Source organism: Babylonia areolata, chromosome 31 (genome assembly GCF_041734735.1).
Source record: "Babylonia areolata isolate BAREFJ2019XMU chromosome 31, ASM4173473v1, whole genome shotgun sequence".
NCBI lineage: Eukaryota > Metazoa > Mollusca > Gastropoda > Neogastropoda > Buccinidae > Babylonia > Babylonia areolata.
The window spans coordinates 18,586,277-18,603,111 of record NC_134906.1 but is presented as its reverse complement, the minus strand read 5'-3'; the positions used below and the strand labels follow the sequence as shown (position 1 = coordinate 18,603,111).

At 40.3% G+C, this 16,835-nt stretch overlaps 1 protein-coding gene across 2 annotated transcripts in view; it reads right to left on the bottom strand.

Annotated features, from left to right (window-relative positions):
• The window catches only part of LOC143276323 (uncharacterized), a 44,633-nt gene that overhangs the window by 9,293 nt on the left and 18,505 nt on the right, over positions 1-16,835 (bottom strand). For both annotated transcript variants that reach the window (XM_076580834.1, XM_076580835.1), the window contains 4 exons: positions 15,663-15,857; positions 13,601-13,939; positions 12,062-12,216; positions 10,649-10,794 (listed from right to left, as the gene is read on the bottom strand). In XM_076580834.1, the coding sequence (XP_076436949.1) occupies positions 10,649-10,794; positions 12,062-12,216; positions 13,601-13,939; positions 15,663-15,857 (835 nt within the window). The remainder of the gene's footprint in view (positions 1-10,648; positions 10,795-12,061; positions 12,217-13,600; positions 13,940-15,662; positions 15,858-16,835) is intronic.

Genomic DNA, 16,835 nt, shown 5'->3' with positions numbered 1-16,835 from the left:
TTTGTCAGACAAGCAGTTGTGTGCTTGCATCAGTATCAGAACTATCACTGAATGTGTATGTAGTTTATGAAACAAAGTGGTTATGTGTGTGCATATCGACCTCTCCTGTTCGTGTACTGCAAAGCAGGTCACATGATATGCAAGTTTGTGCTTGGAGGGTAAAAAGAACTCGCGTGGAACATCGCCAGCCTATTTTCATTTTACTTTATGCAGAAATGTTGATGAAAACCGATAGCATATCAAGTGAAAAGGTACGTGTGAAGTACACTGACATGGTTGATAATGTCAGCAGATGAAGATACAAAGAAAAACTTTGTGCGGGTGCAAAACATTGATCCCTATGAACACTCGGAATGGTCGCATGACACATCACTTCTGCCTAGCATTTAGCAGGATGACATCATTTGACTACTTGGTTCACCGCACCGGCTACTACAGTTCAAGTACCAGTACTACACTGTAGTACACATGAAAAAGTTTAAAGCAGTTGTTGTTAAGCCTCAATGCTTTCTTTCTGTTTCAGTGTTTGGTTTGTGTACACTGTGTGTGTGTGTGTGTGTGTGTTTTTGTTTCTGTTTGCTTTGGGTACACTGTGTGTGTGTGTGTGTGTGTGTGTGTGTGTAGGAATTTTTTTTTTAGATACTACCTGTAATGTATGAGTGAGTGTTCAGAAGAGGTGACTTGACCAGTCTGAATATTTTTGACTCTCATTAACTGATTAAAAAAACATGAATCTATGTAATGATCAATGTGGTGGTGGTGGTGGACTGGTGGTGATAGGATTTATGGTCGTGGTGATGGTGGTAATAGGGTGGTTGTGGTAATGGTGATATTGGTGGTATTTCTTTATTCATTTTGCCATATGTTTATTATTAACTTATTTTCTTATGATTTAGAAGTCTTTAGTTTAATTACAAGGATTTATTGTGGTTGCACACATGCATGCGTGTGTGTGTGTGTGTGTGTGTGTGTGTGTGTGTGTGTGTGTGTTTGGAGAGAGGAAGTGTGTGTGTGTGCAAGTGCAGAGAGGAAGGAAGTGTGTTTGAGTGTGTGTGTGGGGGGGTGGGGTGGGTGGGTGGGGGGGGGGATTTGTGGAGAGGGGGGGAAAGAGGGGGTATATATATGTGTGTTGGGAGGAATGGGTGCTTGTCTGTATGGGAATGTTTAGCATTTGTATGATGCTATGTATTTGTTCATTTGTTTTGTATTTGTCTTGATGCTTTGTATATTGCACTTGCTCCATGGCTTTGAGATTGATTATGTATATATATATATATATATATATATATATATATATGACTTGACTGTTAGATGGTTGAGGCCCTGTCAAGGGCCTGTTCATGTCTGAGATCTATCAAACTTATGTGCATGCAACATGCAGGCAATGGCAAGTACAATGGTGGTTAGCACTGGCAGGCAGGAACATACACTGAAGGTAGCTCAGTCCAGTAGCTGTCCAGGTGGCTTTTAAGAGTCAACAGATGGTGCCTTCACCACAGAGTCTGGCAAACCATTCCAAGTGTTAACAACTCTTTCAGAGAAGTAGTTTACTCTGATGTTAAGACGGCACTGGTGTTTTATATATATATATATATATATATATATATATATATATATATATAGAGAGAGAGAGAGAGAGAGAGAGAGAGAGAGAGAGAGAATCACATTGATTAGTTTTAGTTTGTCAACTCTGTGTGTGTGTGTGTGTGTATTGGTTGGTTGGGTGGGATGAGTGTGTGCCTGTTGTATTTATTTGATTAATTATCAAGTAACATGTCTATTAATTGTTATGTACATATTATATCAAAATCTGTGTTAATGGCCTTATACAATTGAATTAATCATTATTATTATTACTATTATTAGTATTGTTACTGATTATCATTATTATCATTATTATTATTATTATCATCAGCACTACATTATATATATGTAAATGATGGAAGGGAGGGTTGGAAGAGTAAGTAATGATTTTATAATGTCATTTCATTTGACATGTCACAAATATTGGTATGACGTTTAATTTTCAATTTTGATTTTTGATTGACTATGCTGGTGTTCAGATGGTTTTGGGGAGGACTGTGATTGTGTTGGGAAAGGAGGACTGACATAGGTTGGAGGGTGACTGGCAGTGCAGGCGTTGGTCTTCATCCTCTTCTTCATTTCCTCCTCCTTCTCCTTCTTTCTTTCTTCTTTCCAGAAATGAAGTGCTTTAAACAAACACAGGTCAAGGATTTTGTGGTCTTGTCTGTGATGGCTTTCCTGTTGATTTTCTACAGCCATGCTCCTCTTCACCACTGGTTCAGTTCCTAGATTTGTTTGCCATTCGAAGTGTCTACGGTTGGAATTCTGTGAAATTTTATGCCTGTTTCCTTTGCACTGTTGCTTGTGCAGCCTCTTACACAACAGTTATTCACCATGCTTCTTTAAAAAAAACAGTAGAAATGCGAACACCACTCTCTATATTTACTGGTCGGCATGATTTGCTGGTGTTTTTACACCACTGGTGTGTACGCATAAGTGATGACGTCAATCGGAGAGGTCGTTATGTGGTGACAGCAGTACACGTGTTTAAGTTTACTGGCAGATAGTTACAGTGGTTGCTTTGGTGCGAGTACTCCGTAGTAATGTGATAATAATGGCTGGTGGTATTGAATGATACTTCTACTACTGACTATGGTGATGATGATAAAATTGATATATTAGTATTTTTGCTATTGTCGTTGTTGTTGTTCTACTATTGATATGTGTCAGGCAGTGTGTACATGGATACATGTATCAGTATCACTATCACTCTGTGTATTTCTGCACCTGCGTGTATATATACCTTTGTGTGGGTGCACCTGTGTGTGTGCACCTACTATACATGTATATTACGTACACTTAATGTATGTATACATGTATCAGTATCTCTGTGTGTGTGGGTGTGCAGCTGTGTGCGCATGCGTGCATGTGTGTGTATATGTGTGTGTGTGCATGTGCAGTAATGCTAAAAAGAATCAGAATCATCAATTGAATTATGAAATTATGCTGATATATCTGCATATTTCTGTTTGTTTTCATAGGACGTCATCTCAGTGGTCACGGTGCTGGTCGCAGACAACAGGCAGCCAACCCATTCAGGTGGACGCCTTACCCAGATGAGGATCCTTATGATCCAGACTGGATTAAGCAGTATGACTGCGAGAGAGGTGTTCTTGTTGACACTACCAACTTCCAGCCTGTGGACTTCTTCAAACTTTTTTTTCCCGATGAAGTTTTCAGGCTGATGAAAGAACAGTCAAATATTTACAGGGGGCAGGTCAGTGCACAGGGCAATCAGATGCGATATCCCAGGCTGGCCGACATGAAGGAAATTGAAGATGGGGAGATGGAGGCATTTGTTGCCCTACAAATTGCCATGGGGCTCTGCAGCAAGCCATATATTAGCAATTATTGGTCAGCCTATTGGTTGACAAGAGTGAAATTTGCTGATGTCATGTCATGCAATAGATATGAGAACATAAATCATGTTCTGCGCTTCAGCAATGATGAAGAAAGAGTTCCTGCTGGTCAACCTGGATATGACCCACTTTTCAAAGTAAGGAAACTGTTGAACATTGTGGATCCCTTGTACCTAGATGTGTTTTGCCCAGGGAAGAACCTGTCCCTGGGTGAAACAAGGATAAAGTTCAAGGGCCGCATACTTTTTAGACGGTCCAACCCTGCCAAATCTACCCGATTTGAAATCAAACAGTTTGCACTTTGTGAGGCGAAGAGTGGCTATGCGCTACGCTTTCTGACTTACACAGGAAAGGACACACTGACCAATCCTGATCCCAACCTGAGTGTGGCTGAAAATGTTGTGAAGCAGCTCATGACTGGGTTTGAGCATCTCGGTCATGTGCTGTATGCAGATTCGTTCTACATGTCACCAAACATCGCCCACACACTACAGAGGGATGGGATTGGTTATGTGGGAACTGTGAAGCCAGGAAGTAAGTTCATGCCGCCTTCGCTTCACCCCAATACGCTTGCCCTGTGTGAAGGATCTGACCCTGTTTTCGCAAGGTCAGAAACAACTCACCTTGTTGCGTGCACATGGCACAACACAAAGCGGGTGTCGTTTATTTCAACTGTGCACACTAACAACACTGTATCAAAAAGAATGCGGTCACGACATCATGAATGTGGCTACCGGACAGTGGAGAAGCCCTGCATTGCGGACAGTTACAACGACAACAGTGGAGGGGTGGACATCATGGACCAACTGCTTGGCACTTACTGCTACCCGCACAGAGTGTCCAAGTGGTACCATGCTGTCTACCAGCGTGTCCGTGAGGTTGCTCTCACCAATGGCTACATCGTGTACACACAGGCCAACCAAGGCATTGGTGAGAAACTTCTTTCACCCAAGGCGTTCCGGGAGCAGGTGATAGATGGACTACTTGGGAGTTTCAACTCATCTGTAAGACAACTGCGCAACATTGAAATTCCCGGATTAAAGCGCCTCTCAGAGAGACATTTTCCTGTCCTCAATGCATGCAGCTCCCATCGTCCTGACTGCACTGTCTGCAGTTCTAGAAGCAGACCAGGGTGGAAACGGGTGCAGACCAGATGGCAGTGTGAACAGTGTGGTTTGCCAATGTGTGCTGAGAAAAATCCGTCCTGCTTCAAAATCTATCACACAAGGACAGACTTCATCAGACATGCTGGCCAGGTCTTCTATGGCCTAGAATAGCCTGAATGTGAAACAGCCTGTGTGTGGGTGGTTTTTGTTTTGCTTTTTTGAGTGTGTGTTTTTTGTTGTTGTTTTTTTGGTGCTATATATATCAAAGTGACATTTGTGAAAGGAACCATGCAACCTTCCACCTTTGCAACATATGGTGTGTGTGGTGTTTCTAAATAGGGTGTGGTGAGTTTTGTTTTTTGTTGTTGTTTTTTGTTTTGTTGTTGTTATTTTGCTACATCAAAGTGACATCTCCTGTTGGGATGCCGGGTTTCTTTCAGTAGAAACAGCATCCCCGCCTTCTGGAAATTCTGTGCTAGAAATTTCCTCTTTTCTATCACTGTTTTGCTCTTGTGATTAGGTAGTGAGATTGTTAACACTGAGATGAGCACCAGCTGCCCATTCTGCAGTGTTATGTGCCTATATGGCCTTTTTATGTATTTTTTGTTTTGCTTTGAATTATTGCTCTTTCCTTTTATACGATTTTTTGTAATCGGGGGATGATAAATTAAGCGGAATGGCTGGCTTCCTCAGCATGGCCTTGTCTAATTTGCCCTGAGGAGCTAAATGGTTGGGCTACTGTGTCATTTTGCGGGTTTTAGTGTTTTTTTTGTTGACAGTTTTAAGTTGATGTGTTTGAGCATTTTTATGCTGGACTATAAAGAACAAAAACAAATTGACACAAATACATTATTCAATAACAAAACACTTGTGAAAGGAACCATGAAACTTTCCAGTTTTGCAACATAACATGTGTGTGGTGGTGTTTTTCCTAATGGAACTGCTGGTGATACTCTGTGTGTGTTCGTTCTTTTGTTTAGCGTCTTTTCACTATCAGTGATATTAGACGATAAAAAAAAAAAATAAATAAAAAAAAATTAAAGGGGTGGGGTGGGGTGGGGGCATGGGGTATAACTAACATGCTATTACATTTAACAGTAACAATTCAATAATAATAATTTAAATAATCAGAAACCATTAACACAATTCTGAAGTGCATTAAAGGAATGTAGAAATAGGGCTATGAACTAATGCCTGTGAAAGTTCGACCATAAGAACCTCGTCGGAAATAACTTTACAAAAATCATCTGCAGAATTATTATTCTCTTTGAAATACTTGGGCAAGAAGGTACGTAACTGCTGGCAGTGAAACAAACAATGATGCAAGCTGAACTGCTTACCACAGATGCATGTAACATTTTTACTATACTTTATCTTCAGCGCATCAAGTTTTATACGGAAGAAAGTAGAGGTTATTAACCTTGTATAGCAAGCTGATGGATTCGGTATCTTTTCTTTAATAATATTCTCGGGGAATAATGTTCCTTTATGGTTTAAAAACTTTAACTTCCATCGGTTATGAAATCGACCCCATGCTGATTTTTCTAACAAAGTGTATGCCTCTTTTACGGAGAGACGGACATGTATTTTTGTCGATTTTTCTGAATCTTGCGCTCCTCTTTTAGCTGCTTTATCAACAATTTCATTGCCAAGAATGCCCACATGAGAAGGCACCCAACAAAAACTGACCTCAGTCCCTTTAATCCCTAAACAATGTACCAAATGATTTGCCTCAATAACTAAGTCAGGTCTTGTTTCAAGGCTGAATAGTTCTAGAGCATAAAGTACTGATTTGGAATCAACAAAGAATGCTATTTTCGAGAAAACTATTTGATGGCTCACTAAGTAGTTCAGAGCTTGTATAATAGCAATTAGCTCAGCTGTGAATATGGAAAGGTGTTTTCCAATAAAGTAAGATTTTTCAACTTTAAAGGCAGGAATATAGAAAGCCGCACCAGCGTTTTTGTCATCAAGAACAGATCCATCTGTAAATACATGGAGATGATTCTGATATTTTTCTGTTATATGAATTCTGGCAGTACTTGTCATGATATTGATGTTTTCTTCCTTTTTTGTTTCAGAATAAGTGATATCAAAATCCGCTTTCAACATTTCCCAAAAAGGAACAGGAGAATGATGTGGTTTTGCAGCTAACTCTTTCATGTTAACTTCAGATTCTTTTAACAGATTTGAAATATAAGTTGCAACTGTTTCTTGTGATGAGATGGCTTTAGCTCTTTTAGGAAAATCAATGTCTGATCTTACTGTCAGTTCATCAGCAATGAAATTTTTTGTCATTGAAGTGTACCTCACGGCGAATTTTGCTGTTGCTAACTCACGATGTTCATTTAAGGGAAGAATTCCGGCTGTTTTGTATGTTTCCTGATTGGATGCATGAGAGGGCACTCCGAGGGCAATTTTGATAGCCTTACAGTCAACACTTTGAATCTTTTGTAATAGATATTTAGGTGCACTGAAAAATATTTCTTGTGCATAGGTTATCTTAGATCTTACAAGGGCCATGGCAAGATGAATCAATGTTTTTGTATCCATTCCCCAGGGTAAGCGGCTTATAATTTTCATAAAATTGATACTTTTCCTTGCCTTTGTTAAGATGTAATCAAAGTGAATGTTCCATGTCAGCTTTGAAGTAAGATAAACGCCTAAAAACTTCACTACCTGTTTATAATCAATGACGTCACCAAGTAATTTAAAAATGGGTGTGCTAGATGGGTTACCACCTGAATTAAACAACATCATACATGTTTTTTCAGTCGACAAAGCTAGACCATTTTCAAACATATAGTTACCAATGTTATCGAGATCAGACTGATACAAACGACGTATATAATTCTGTGCTCTTTGTGGGGTTGACTTTTTTAGATTGACACCCATCCACATACATATATCATCAGCATACTGCACTAAAACTACACGATTTGACAATGCCTTTGGTAGATCCTGAATAAGAATATTAAAGAGAATAGGGGCTATAACTGAGCCCTGTGGAATTCCCATGTCAAGTTTATGTGGCAAAGAATAATGTGTTCCCACCCTTGCTTGAATAATTCTATTAGATAAAAAACTTTTAATATACTCATAGAGATTACCAGATATTCCAACTGATTTCAGTTTGAATAAAAGACGTTTGTGCCAAACCTGATCGTAGGCTTTTTTTACGTCAAAAAACGTTGCGAGGACACTTTTTCTGCGGGCAAACTGATGTTTTATTTGAGTTGTAATCTTTACTAGGTGTTCGACCGTTGATCTTCCTTTTCTAAATCCAGCCTGGTTCACTGGAATGATATTGTATTTTTCGCAGTAAGTTATAATTCTAAACAGGACTATTTTTTCCATCAATTTACAGACATGCGAGGTCAAAGCAATAGGCCTGTAACTATTTTTATTACGTTTAGGTTTTCCTGCTTATAAAACCGGTACAACTATTGATGTTTTCCATATCTGTGGTACAGTTCCAGATGTCCAACATTTCTGATATATTTTGTGTAGGAAAACGATACAATTTTTTGGGATGTGTTTTAGCATCACATTCGATAGTGCATCGATTCCAACTGAACTTTTTTTATTGCCAAGGGAAGCTATAGCGGTTTGTAACTCCTCATACGTAATAGGAGAATTAAACCACAAGTCATTTTGCGGAATGGGATCACTGTATAAAACACTATTTTCTTCCCTGTCTCTGTGTGTTTTACACTCAGGTGATAAGCCTTCGTATTTGCTATTTTTCGCAAACATTTCAACAAAGATTTCTGCCTTTTCCTGATCTGATAGAAACTTGTTTTGTGAGTCATTTGATATTGGGCAACTTGGTAACTTTATTCCATTTTTCATTTCTTTCATTTTTGTCCAAACTTTATTAAAGTCTTTATGATCTGAAATTTCTTGTGAACAAAATGATGACCAATGATCTTTTTTAGCTTGGGCTACAGTCATATTACTCTGAGTGTTTGCTTTCTTCATTTCTTTGTGGTTTGGGGGCTTACTGTCCGCGAGGTAGTTCTTAAATGTTTCTTTCTTGTAACTAACTGCCTTTTCACATGCATCATTCCACCAGACATTGCCTGAACGGTCACCTGACTTCACAGCCTTTACTTTTGGTATCGACATATCAGCTGCTGATAACACAGCTTCTGTAAAATTTGAATACATTACATCTACACTCTCATTCTCAAGTTTTTCAAAATCGTGAGAGGTAAGAATGTTTTGAAATAAATCCCAATTTGCAAATTTATATTTATATTTTGGAATTATGTCGACGTTATTATCAGGCTGATTATCATCATCAGCGATTGTAATGATGATAGGCACATGGTCGCTTCCCAATGTGTCTTTATGTGTTTCCCAGGTACATGATGGGACTAGCTCCGGGGATATTAGTGTCAGGTCAATTGCTGTTGGTCTGTGTTTTGAGACGTCAGGAATTCTAGTAACACTACCATCATTCATAAGATAAAAGGGGCTGTCAGTGATGTTTTCTATTAACCGATTGCTTGTTACAGTTTTACAGTCCTTTTCCCAGAATGGAGCGTGAGCATTGAAATCACCAGCTATTACCCATTTACCAGGCTGTTGTTCTTGTAATGTTCTAAGCCACTCAGTATTTTGATCGTTTGGACCTTTCGGAAGATAAACGGAAAGTACATTAAGAATTAGCTTGTTGCTAAATTTTACTGTAGCTGCACAAGAGTGTATGTCAAAGCTTGCAATAGATTTTAAAACAGGAGACTCACATAGACTATACTGTAATTCCCTAAGTATATAAATAGCAGTACTTATCTTCTTGCCCTCGTTCCCAGTTTCATATACTGGTGGAAAATAATAATTTGGAAGTTTGGGAAGCTTACATGCACTGATATTAAGTGACTGCAGAATCAAAACATCACACTTACTTGATGCTAGAAAATGTTTCAAATAGGCCAGGTTAGATAGAATAGATCTGCAGTTCCACTGGAGCAGCCTAATTTGCAATTGCGTTTGTTTTTTCATTACTGATTCTGTGTGTGTGTGTGTGTGTGTGTGTGTGTGTGTGTGTGTGTGTGTGTTCTTCTCATCTCTGTACGTAGGCAAGTACCCATTTTATTACATTGTGCTATGTTTATGTTTCCAGTTGTATTTCCGAATTTGTGTGTTCATTTTTCACATGAAAATAGTGTATTTTATTTTTAAGCAGAAAACAACTAAGAGTATGTAAAAACTACTAAGAAATACATGCCTTTTTTTTTCATCAACTGATTTCAAAATGCTGTCTAATGTGTTCATACAAATAAACGTAGTTATCATAATTTGCACTCTTTGCCCTTTAAAATGAGCTATGAATGAAGAAGACTGAATGAGTAGAAGCGAAGTTATAGCAGATTAAAATGGGTAGGTGGTGACACAGTTTTCCCTCTCCTGCACAGCTAGTTTAGACAGAAGTGTACTGCTGCTCAGCTGGTTTGTACAGTGAGCTAGCTCTGCACCTCTGGCAAAGAAAGGGGACAAAAAAGAAAAGAGGAAAATGTAATAGAAACCAACATAAACAGGAAAAAACATACAAAGAATTTGGAAAAAAAAAGAGAGCAGGTGAGGGTGGGTGGGTGGAAAGTATCACAAACTGTCAGGAAAGTTAATGGGGTCACAATGTCTGCTGTACTGAGTTTTTCCAGCTTGCAAAGTTGCCTTCATCTCTGCACATATTTGGACAAATGCTGGCCATGAACAGGATGACTCGGATGAGGAAACTTCAAGTAATATCATTTGATTTGTTGCAATTACTGATCTGTTTGTTGTGATTTTTAGGTCTGTCTCTTTTTGTGCTGTGATGACATACCTAAGAGAGAGAGAGACAGACATACAGACAGAGAGTGAGACAGAGACAGAGTGTTTAAACTAGAAGGCAACATTTGAGAATTTACCGAACATGAATATAATTGTATTGTGTTTTTTTATTAAGCTCACACGCACACACACACACACTCATACAAACATACACACTCAGATCTGAGACAGACATATAGACAGACACACACACACACACACACACACACACACACACACACACACATAAACACACACACACACACACAGAGTTCTCCTCACCTTTCTGTCCTGAAGCAGCAGACGACATGTTTGGCTGATAGTCATCAATGTAGGCCACCCCTTCGCTCTCTTCAATCTTCACTCCTGCCTTGTTGGTGATATCACCATCAGTGTAGCCTCCGACACTGTACAATTCCTGTAGACATCTGCACAGAAAGGCGTTCAACATGGTTTCCCTCTGAAAATGCTATGTGCTGTTGTTGGTTTTTTTTTGGTTTTTTTTTGTCAGGTGTACGTATTTCACTTTGCTTAATGAGCAATATTTATATAATATATATAAATATTATGTAATGATGATGTTGTTGTTCTTGTCTACATACATTGATTCTGTTGACTGAGAAAAAATCTAAGAACTGGAAGTTTACAGGGAACAGAAAGTAATTAAATGATTTTTGTAACATTTTAAAAGTTCATAAGAAAACTGAAAATGGACATATATTTGAATCGTGTCAATATGAAAATAACAAATAAAATAACATAGCACCAATCAAAACAGCTTCAAAGTAATAGTTAAAAAGGATATCTTGCGACTGTTCAATACAGGGAAAGAGGTAAGGTAGTCCCATGTACATTCTATTTTAGCATCTCACCAGACAGATATCATTTCCATCTATGGAGTCCTTTTAGACAATGTAAGAGAAAAATTAAGAGGTGAAAGTAATAAATATAACCATAACAAACATGAGAAACTCCTTGTGTAATACTGTAGTATTTCCAATCATCGTAGGTAAAAATTGAAAAAAATAAAAAATAAATAAAAAATAAATCCCAATCCAGCGCCGCCACCCCCCAGCCCCCAAAGGACCCCCATTAACTGATCAAATAATCGCATCAAGGCCAAAACATTAGCAAATAAACAGAATGCCTGTCATTTGAAAATGTCTATGCAATGATTTGTCAGATCCCTGACCAGCAGTGTAACACAATGCCCTTAGTCAGGCCTTGATATGCCGTGCACTTGACATAGTAATATGAATTCACTGACCTGTCGGCCATAAGATGGCTGTGGGGCCTTTCTTCTTTTCTTCTTTGTTTGTGAGCTGCAACTCCCACTTCCACTTGTATGTACACGTATGGGCTTTTACGTGTATGACTGTTTTTACCCCGCTATGTAGGCAGCCATACACCATTTTCGGGGGTGTTCATGCTGGGTATGTTGTTGTTTACATAACACACACTGAACGCTGACATGGATTACAGGACCTTTTAACATGCGTATTTGATCTCATGTTTGTGTATACACACAAAGGGGGTTCAGGCACTAACAGGTCTGCACGTATGTTGACTTGTGAGATGGGAAAAATCTCCACCCTTTACCCACCAGGCGCCATTACCGAGATTCAAACCTGTGACCCTCAGATTGAAAGTCCAATGCTTTTAACCACTCGGCCATTGCGCCCGTCATCTATATACCTGTAGGAATCAGGCACCTCCTGTCCAGAAAAGAGCTGTTCATAGGCCACGAGTGGCGCCCCCATATGTCCAATGCAGACACTCACATTGTCAGCACCTGTCTGCCTCACCAGTCTCTCAGGTGAGATGATGCGCATCTTCTTTCCCTTCTCCAGCTGGGCACAAAAGAACCAAACCAGTCCGTCTGTTGTAGACACTAGCAGTGGAAAGAAAAGGGGCAGAAAAAACAAACCATTCCATCAGTTCTAGACACTGGTGGCGGAAGGAAAGGGGTACATAGACTAAACCATTCCATCTGTTGTAGACATTAGTATTGGAAAGAAGAAGGAGCAGAAAAACCAAACCATTCTATGTATTACTATTACAGACAGAAATGTCTATGGAATGGAAGAAAAGGGCCGCAAAACAAAGCAATATAGCGCATCCATAACCATGCCTTCAGAATGTGATGTTCGTTGTCTGTGTACATTACAACTTTCATCACCGTTTTAGTAGCTTGTTCAGAAATGCATGTGCGTGTGTGTGTGGCTCTGTGTGCATCTGTCTGTACTTGTGTGCACTGATATATGCATATATGTATGCATATTAGCTAAGCACCTAATATCAATAGACCGCTGGAGACTTCCGCGGCCATGTTGGATCTTGCGCTGCACATCTAACTTTTAATCGAAATGGCAAGCAATGCCAAAGGCGATCGACAAAGGCAAAAGCAGAAAACATGTCCTTGTTGTCCCCCATTTCTTCAGTTGAAAGCCTCTGTTGCTACAACCAAACTCTGTAGAATATATGCACAATAAAAAAGAACAAATAATGAAGCAAAAGTCTAAAAAAAAAATAAATAAATAAAAAGAAGCCTTCTGTTTTGCACATTCTGCCTCTCCTGATCGCCTCTGGTGCTCGAAATTTCGGAGAACCAATCAACTATGAGAGCAGAGATCATGTGACGTGCCTCTATAAGTCACAGCATTACTCTATAAGTCATATAAACACGAAACTCTCCAGTGGTCTATTATTGACACAGGCTGAACATTCAATGCTATCCAAGCACATACGCTGCTCCTTTGTTACATATATTCAACTGGTTGGCTATTCAATCCTTTCTGCGATTTTGTGGGTTGTGTTTTCCTGTCATATATAAACTGATATATTTTTAATGATTATAAAGCCATCATTAAAGTAAACACACACACACACACACACACATATATATACAGAGAAAGAGAGAGATGGGGAAGCTTATGGGTGATAGAAGAAGCTTGGGTATGGATGGGGGAATGAATGTAAGGGACATTACTCCCAATGTGTCCCGTAGATAGTTTCGGTTCAGGGAGATTTACCACAGAAAGCCTCACACGTGTGCAGAGCTTTCGATTTCACACAATTCGCTGTTACTTAGATTCCTTGATGTGGGCTTAAGTGTTTGAGACTCCCACCTCAGAAAAAAAAACAACAACCTTAAACATTTAAAAGATAAATAAACACACACACACACACACACACACACACACACACAAACTTTGTGACAATGCTGGGACCTACCGCCACACGAGCACACACTCTTCCGATGTGCGGGCTGCCCCCGCCCCCTGCCCCGAGCAGCCCCGCCCCCACAGTGATACACTCCACATCCCAGGCGTTGACGATCCACTCCCCTGTCCGCGGGTCCACGTGGGGCCGTGAAGGGGTCAGGCCTGCCCACGTCACACCGGTGTTCGAGTCTGACTGGGAGTCATCCAACACGTCTCCAGTGACCGAGCGAAGCTGCTTCGGGACGTCAGCGGTGACGTCAGATTCCGTGACATCGATTCCAGGCGGTTCTGTCCAGACGGCGCCACAGTCTGAGAAGGCAGAGTCCAGGAGATTTCCGACAGCTTTCACCTGAAAGAGAAGGGTGAAAACATAGCCTTGTAAAGCACGGGTGGGACAAGGTGTTGTGAGTGATGACTTACTGGTGGCTTATCAAATAAAAATGATCCTTATACAAGTGATACGTGTAATTCAGAACTTCCGTAAGTTTACAGGGTATGGGATGGACGAAGATATCGAAATGCTGCTGAAAAATCATGCAATGGCAGGTCAAAAACAGAACCAGAAAAAGTTAAGTGGAGACACAGATTATCCATGGTGTGCATTATTTTGACTGAACGGTCTCAAACAGATCATTGTACATGGGATATGGTGAACTAAGAGAAAACAATCGTTACAAATATTTTTGATGAACGCGAATCTTTAAAGTGGCTCTGACGGGCAAAATAGCCGAGTGGTTAAAGCGTTGGACTTTCAATCTGAGGGTCCCAGGTTCGAATCTCGGTAACCGCGCCTGGTGGGTAAAGGGTGGAGATTTTTCCCATCTCCCAGGACAACATATGTGCAGACCAGCTTGTGCCTGAACCCCCTTCGTGTCAGTGTATACGCAAGCAGAAGATCAAACACGCACGATAAAGATCCCATAATCTATGTCAGCGTTCGGTGGGTTATGGAAACAAGAATATACCCAGCATGCACACCCCCGAAAGCGGAGTGTGGCTGCCTTCATAGCGGGGTAAAAACGGTCGTATACGTAAAAGCCCACTCATGTACATACGAGTGAACGAGTGAGTTGCAACCCATGAACGAAGAAGAAGGAAAAAAGTGGTTCTGAAATGATTTCTGAAAAGGTGAGGCAACATCTTGCATCAAACAACCATTCACAATATCAGAAACAGGATAGGTGTTTCACAGTCTTTGTGGTTAGAGGAACAAGTTTCCAAAGGCAGACGTAAGAAACGTTGCTGAGAAGCAGTATACTGAACATTCATCATTGATGGATTCATGTTCAAATTCATCAGTCAAAGCTCCAGCAAATAGTCATCAAACGGCTCAAGTTTATTCTCGGGAGGAAACATTTCAAGAAGATTCCAGACAGATAACATCGTTCTGGACAGACAGGACTGAAAAAATGTTCTTTACGAGACCCCTTCCCAACTGCGATTCTTATAAGTTTTGCCTTGGTGAAGTCAGATAGTACTCTGGATTTTCCGATGTCTTGTATTTCATTTACACAACAGGCTGCCTGCCTGGGTAGAGCTGACTGACGGCTGCCATTGGGCGCTCATCATTCGTTTCCTGTGTCATTCAATCAGATTTCAGGCACGCACACCTACACACTGAGACAAACATGTAACATTTAACATTTTACGTGCACGACCGTTTTGTTTATTTACTCCGCCATGTAGGCAGCCATACTCCAGTCTCCTTTTTCGGGGGTGTGCATGCTGGGTATGTTGTTTCCATAACGCACCGAATGCTGACATGGATTACAGGATCTTTAACATGCATATTTGATCTTCTGCGTGCGTATACACATGAAGGAGGTTCAGGCACTGGCAGGTCTGCACAAATGTTGACCTGGGAGATGGGAAAAATCTCCACCCTTTACCCACCTGGCGCCACCAAGATTCGAACCCGGGACCCTCAGATTGAAAGTCCAACGCTTTAACCACTCGGCTCTTGCGCTCGTCGGTAACATATTTCGCAACGGATCACAGGATGTATGTATAACCTTCCCCAGCCTACATAGATCAGACGTCTGGTGTGTCAGCAGCTTTCGAAAGACACGCACCTTGATGCGCGTGGCACAACCAGGCAGGTAGGTCAAGGCCACCTCCTCCATCTCCACAATCTCCAGAGTTGCAGGGTCTGCCCCTGCCTGCTGCGCCATCTGTCGGGCTTTGCGGCACGTGTCCTGCACGGCCTTGTCACGTGCAGCTTCCAGCAGGGGTTTCCGTACTGCACTGACTGCTTCGTCAATCTGCTCCTGGGAACAACAGTGGTCATGGAGAATAATAATGATGATAATGTACATTTGTATAGCACCCTTTCTCTTCAAGAGCTCGGAGCACTTTACATGAAAGAAAAAGTTACAAATTATACGTATCACTCACGACCACTCTCTTTCCATCCTCTCTCTCACCCTCTCCCTCCACCTTCTCTTGTTCATCATACATGCAAAGTGAGTCGGCAAACACACACACACACAAACACACACACACACACACACACGCACACATACACACACACACACACAATCACACACAAACACACACACACACACACACACACACACACACACACACACACACAATTTTATTATGTGTAGACTCGAAGTCAGTATTACAAGCTATAGAATCTCCAAATTCAAAGAAGCGAATTGAGATGACAATGGAAATAAAACATATTATTCACCAACTGACAAAACAGGGCATTAAAATAACTTTCTGTTGGGTACCTTCGCACTGTGGAATATCTTCAAATGAGTGGGTAGACCAAGCAGCTAGAAGAGCAGCACATAATTTCGAAGGCGCAATACAACTTGACATCCAGTTAGATCTACATGAATGCATTAGTTGTATAGAAAATGTATCTAGAAATCGATTTAAGAAATTACTCATAGATTCAAATAATCAATATTCCCAATGTTGTGTAAACACAAAGAATGCAGCTAATCCCAAATATTTTCTAAATTTGACACCAGCAGCACATTCAAGACAAATTACAAGTCTAATGTATAGAATTCGTTTAAATGCCTTTCGTACAAAATTTTCTAAAAATATAAAATGTATATGCAGTAAGCAAATAACTGTAAGTCATCTACTCATTCATTATCCGAGCATAAGACACTTAATTCCAAAAGATGTAGTTGATGACTTTTCTTCCAATAATTATTTCATTAGCCACTGAAAAGATTTTGAATGATTATTCATTGCTTAGAATGTTTTCGGAAATTTTAAACTCC